General features: G+C 31.8%; 1 protein-coding gene across 1 annotated transcript in view; it reads left to right on the top strand.

Annotated features, from left to right (window-relative positions):
- The first annotated feature begins 3,342 nt into the window (after window positions 1-3,342).
- LOC143252812 (RNA-binding protein 24-like) overlaps window positions 3,343-6,421 on the top strand; it is an 85,852-nt gene continuing 82,773 nt past the window's right edge. The window contains exon 1 of the mRNA XM_076505535.1: window positions 3,343-3,853. Coding sequence (XP_076361650.1) covers window positions 3,659-3,853 — 195 coding nt within the window. The 5' untranslated portion in view covers window positions 3,343-3,658. The remainder of the gene's footprint in view (window positions 3,854-6,421) is intronic.

The following is a 6,421-nucleotide window of genomic DNA, read 5'->3' as shown; positions in this document are numbered from 1 at the left end:
ATACAGTCGCTAGTAAATAACCCGAAAAACAAGAAAAAAGACAGCGTAATTAAATATATTTTAACTTTTAATTTTTGAAACAAAATACACTTTATTTTAAAGTGTCGAAGGTTGAACGTATTTAAGTACAACAGTTCTGACAAAAACATTGTGTGTATTTTGATACTATATAAACATATTGTTGAACTGCTATTCGAAGTTATATGACCCTTTTAAATAAAGGTTAAATAGCATCTACTTACTTGCTTAGATATTTCAAGAATCTATTTAAAAATATTTCTAATTAATTGCTAACTCATACTGGTAGCGTTATGAATACCTTATACTAGTATATTATGAAAAAAATATAATAAAAAATATTTTAGATAAATCGTGATTTTTCTTCTTAAAACTAAATGAAACAAGATAAACTACTGTTATTTAAATCAGTCACGTGACATAAAATTCTCAGTGAATTTCGTTTTCAATTACTTCAAAGAGATATTTGTATGATTATTGTTAAAAGTCAATCCAGACTCTTAATATTATCTAAAGATTTGCCCGATACTTCACAGGATAGCATATAAATTATTTGTGCTTAAAAGCACACAAAATATCAGGTTTCTGAAGAACAAAATATATGAGTTGATATTCCATGTATATTTTCTAATCACATACAAATATAAATAAGTAACAGAACTCGTCTGATATTCTGCGAACATGTATTTCGAATTTATTACTTTTGCTAATCGAAAGTATAAATTTTAATAACAGACAAGTATCCGTATATTAAAGGTTTCAAATGGTAGTACAAAGACAAAAAAAAAGTGAAATAAACAGCATAAACAGTACATTAATTAAATATTAAAAATAAAGTAAGGAGTGTGTCTTCAGTTTATATTGTTCTCTACAACGTGAACCGGTTTTATACGTTTCACGTCAGTTTTGTAGCACAGCACAATGTATTCACAATATACTTGAATATAACCTACTTGATATATCGTTACGACGTATTCAATAAACAGTTTATTTAGAAACACATCCTCACTCTGTTTCACTACAAGATCCAATAATATAAATCTTATTGTTAATTTTTAATAACTGCATTTCATTCAATAAATATATATAACAGAATTTGCTTCCGCATCTTACGTCGATTTTGTTAAACTGAGTTTTAAGTTGTTTTTGTAGCCGCTAAAGAAGTAACCGTGTATGAGGTAATAATTTAATCTCATTCTTTTAATGGTTAATTTGTTACACCTCAACTGATGTAACCAAATACACTTTAGTTTGTTGTCTGTTACAACAATTACAGCAATGGATCTGGTCTTATTAAATGCGTTTCACTCCTTTTAATACCAACAATGTGTTAAAATTTTGCATTAGGTCTTATTTATAATTAACTTGGGTAAAGGTTAATCTAGCATATTGGTAATTAATCGTTAAGTAAAGTGTAATTCCAGTTGTCTATATATAAGAAAGTGTACATAACGTTTGTTATTCATCCGTAGTGTTTATTTAGTGCCAATATTACTACAAAAGTTACCTCTCGCTGGTACCGCTGTAAGTCTGCGGATTTACAACGCGAAAACAAGGAGTTCGATTTTCCTCAATGGACTCAGCAGATAGCCCAATGTGGTTTTGCTATAAGAAAAACACACACACATACACACACAAGTTACTTTATATAAGCGGAAAGAAGTTAACGAGAGAACCAATAAAAGACAACGAAACATGAAAAAAAAAGTGAATGTTTTACATTTAATACCTTAGTATTAAAAAACGACAACATTTTAACAAACAAAGCAATAGCTTGTATTGAAGTCTGTTTCACTTTAAACTGAAAATGAAACCTTGTTTTTGAAGTTGAGACACTTTCTTTCCAATAAACTTTTCTTTTTCTATTTATAAGTTTAAATATATTAAATTATATTTGTTATCAAGCAGAGAAATTCCACGAAAGGAATATGTTTATTAACACTCACAAATTTCAACATCTGATGATACTGTATAATTCAGTTTCCTGTTTTTCACAATTATATATCACGAATATGTAAGCAAAATATTAATACAATATGAATATTTTGTGTGCTTAACTTGACTAAAAATGAAATATCCATTCAAATTAATGAAACAGATAAATATTTATCATGTATTCAGTTTATTTTCTTTTTACCCAAAATGTAATTATATAGATCTTTCACACAATTAGACACAAACACACGTAGGTATATAACATAAGGTATACAGATACTTTAACAAACCAAACTTATTAGCAGGAGTTTATGTTGATTTAGCGACATTATATCCTGTTTCTAATCTGTAGAATTCTCATGCAAACGACATGAGTCATTCGTGGAAATTTAAACAACTAAAATAAGTAAAAGAGATGTTTCAGTTGATTATTGTTTACATTGTTAATATTTTCGATGATAACATTTTGGAACATCCTTCTAGAGTACTACCATTTAAAATATCGATTCAATTTCAACTTATCTCTTGTGAATCATGTGGTAGTGAATTAACGCTATTTTTTCTTGCATAAGTTTGTCTGTTTAATAAGAAACTTTATAATATATTTTGTGCATTTTGTCTATATCAGGAATCACGTTTCGAATTTTAACGTTATAATCACTCAAGTTTACCAACTAACCAACAAGAAACCGTAAGTATGAACTTTCACTCCAGTATATTTTTGTTTCTAGTGTTACACCAAGATTAATGTCAGCCATATTAGTTTTAAGCTACTGTTAGATCTGGAAATAATAGAAAAGCACTTTAAATATACGTTGTTTATATAATGGGTACATAATGAGTGGTTTTACATGTAAATAGAGCATATATAAATGATGAAACGAAATAATTGGCAAAAATAGTCAAATGAACAATTTCAGACATTTTTTTTATTATGTTTACTTGGGCGTTTCAGCTTGGAGCAAAGGGAAGCTAAATTAGCATAGAAACATTTATGAAAATGTTGAAACGTCTATATTAGACGTAAGTGGTTGACTGGCCCCACGAAAAAGAGATTTTAAGTTATGATACACGAGTTAAAATTAGGTTAATTAATGATAGATTTGCAACTAAGTAAAGTTAATTACTAGTAAATTTATACCTTAATTGTGTAGTAGTAAATTAAGCAGTTCCTTGGACGGGTAATTAGGTACTTTTGATTTTGACATTACATGTTTTATTTTGCCAAGGTTTAATATCGCGAATACACGTGACTTTCTCTTTTTATGCTCATAAATTGTGTTCTCGTGGCAACTTACGATACGATAGGAATAAATGTTCGCGAGCGAACTGCTTTGCTTTCGAAAAAGGGGGCGGAGCAACTACTGCTGCTGTAGTGTTGCTTCTCGCGACTTTCTATTACTTGGCACACGACGCAGTGTTAGCTAAAGACTGTGCTATTGCAAAGGTAAAGTTGTACACACAGTTTTCATCTCCTGCGTGTCAACCACTTATCCTCCGAGCACTATGACATTCTCGCAGAGATAACCAGTTGTCTGGAGAAAGTGATTTTTTTATATTTTTCTGTTCTTAGGGTTCATAGTTGTTCGTAAGCAGGCCTATAATATAGGAGTGAAGAACGTAATTACAAAAACTCCTGCAGCCTGCAATTACTTTTAAGTTCATAACATCCACTACGTTTTCTTATTTGTGGACACGGATCAAAATGTCGGAAATTCAACATCACAACATGAGCAGTGTGCAACAGAAGGATACCACCTACACCAAGATTTTCGTCGGAGGACTGCCATATCATACCACCGACAAGTCCCTACAACAATTTTTTGAGAGCTTTGGAGAGATTGAGGAAGCTGTTGTCATAACAGACAGACAGACAGGCAAAAGTCGAGGTTACGGTTTCGTAAGTATACATAAATTTATTTGTTACATCACCTTGTAATAATAATTTAACGTACTAAAAACCATCACCGTCAGAATATCTTTCACATCTATATCTATGTACATTTATAGTTTATTCACACTTAAATGTAGTTGGATCTTTAGATCAATTTGTACTCAAGACTATCAGTGGGTGGGCAACCATTGTTGAAAAAGGATATTTTGTAGGCTGTTACAACTTTTCCCCACACACAAGTTTTGTGTGTTGTTTAACAACATAAATAGTGCACAGTTTTCAGTTTAAAATTTTGTTCAATCTAATACATTGTTGTAAAGGTACATTATGTATATATAGATTGTAAAATTCAACACAAAGTTTGTGCATAAACCAACACAGTTGTTGTTAGTCCAGAATGGCTGTGCTTTTCAAAGCTTAAACCTGTGCTGTAGTCATTCAAACACTGCACATAGAAGATGAAATGTTTGACACAATTGATCAAGTCACATAAGAAATAGTTCGAATAAAGTTAAAATGTTGAAAGATAAGCGTAAAATCAAACTGGTGCTAAATTATGATAATAATAATAATAACATAACAATACAGAATAAAATGCAGTAGAAGCAACACCAAGTGTACAAAAGAACCTAAAGTTTGTTTATTTGAAGTTAAGCACAAAGCTATACAATGGGTTATCTTTGCTCTGCCTACCATGAGAATCGAAACCTGGTTTCTATCGTGCCACTGAAGGAATAACCTAAAATCTCTGCATAAGATGACAATAAATGAGTAATTCATATGTATATACACATATATGTATGTGGATTATTTAGCCATATTTACTATTTTAGGTGCTATAAAATTAAATATATATATGTAATTTATGAGCATTACCGCTTCAGTCACTGACAATAGTTATTTTCCTGGTCTCCAGCCGATTCACCAATAAGTGATAAGTTACTGAAAGCAGTATAGTTATTTTAATAACAATAAAAATATTCTATATATTCAGAAAGAGACAATATTTTATGAATTCTTTCTTTCACTAAAGTGTCTATATTGCTAGCAAAGAGGAAACTTGCATATAGGCAAAAACACCTTAAATCGTAAACTAATGTAACTGGTTCAACTCCATTGCGGATTTCTTTCTTTATGTTTCCTTTCTGACAAAAAATTATGTTAAAAACCCTGAATTATTAGGGGAAGTTTTACTTCTATAAGACCAAATACCTTCCTGGTAATTAAATGTGAAATATAAATGAGTGTATATATATATATACACACACATTAGGTATAAACTGGTGTGCGAGTTTTTCATGTCATGTTCTACTTGCAACTATTGCCAATGTGGGATAAAATGTTGACGTGTAGCGTATGACGAAACAACTGTACAATTTCCTCTCACATTTGGGTCTAGTGCGACGTACATTTTCTCTATCGGTTCATGTAATGCATGCGAGCTTTTCCATCCTTGTCTAACATCGACAGATGTGTAGTGGTTTCTCTAAAGGATGAACCATATTTTTAATGCACATGTCCAACCACAAAAGCGTGTACTGGATAATCAATAGAAATATGCTCAAGCTAACAAACCAAACTTATTATGGCAAATACATGAAGTATTAACTTTCAAATGCTCATTAAACCTACAAATATACATAAAGATGCAGCTATTTCTAGAATTATTCAGGGAAAAATTCAGCACGTGTTAGTGGTGAATTAGCCATTAAGAATAATATAGTTTTATGCTTATGAAATAATGAAAACTAATGTCAGAAACTTTTCAGCATTCTTCTGCAATAGTTTATTTGAAGGGAAGAGAGAAAGCCACAGTTTATAAATTATGTATACACCGCTGTTCAAAATCTTAAGTCCAATGAATATAAAGAAAAAAATATGCATTTTGCGTTGTTAGACTCAACCACTTATTTGACTAGAGCTTCGAAAGATGAAAATAAGAAAAGGGAAAATAATTTTTTTTTTTTTAGCATTTAATAGGGAAAATGTGAACATTATGAAGTTATCCTAAATACTAGCTGGTCAAAAGTTTAAGACCATACCAAAAGGAAGTCCTAAACAGGGTAGGAAATGCCCAACAAGAAGTCTCAGTAGTGAGTCATTGCGAATAACTTCAAATATTCGCTTTGGCATGGTCGAGATAAGCGTTTGCAGAAGGCTGGCTGGAATTTATTCCAAGTGGGGAAGATGGCTTCACGAAGATCATGCACTGTTTGGAATTAACGTCCATTTCTATAGAATTCCCCTGCCATCCACCCCCAAACATTTTCAATGGGGTTAAGTTCGGGCGAACACGCTGGACGGTCCAAAAGAATCACGTTTTTCGCCATGAAAAAGTCCTTTATCCTGAGGGGTATTGTGGATTGCAGCGTTGTCCTGCTGAATGATTCAGTCCACACAAGCGAGGGCCTTCAGTCAATAAGGACGCTCTCTTCAACATGCTAATATGGCCAGCCGCTGTTTGACGCCCCTCTATAACATGAAGTTCCATCGTTCCATAGAAGAAGAAAGCACCCCAGATCATGATGGAATCTCCTCCATTGTGTCGTGTAGAAAATGTCTTCGGTGGGATAT

This window comes from Tachypleus tridentatus, chromosome 6, assembly GCF_004210375.1.
Source record: "Tachypleus tridentatus isolate NWPU-2018 chromosome 6, ASM421037v1, whole genome shotgun sequence".
Classification (NCBI taxonomy): domain Eukaryota; kingdom Metazoa; phylum Arthropoda; class Merostomata; order Xiphosura; family Limulidae; genus Tachypleus; species Tachypleus tridentatus.
Note: the sequence above shows the minus strand (reverse complement) of the source record. Positions and strands in the feature narration are given on the sequence as shown.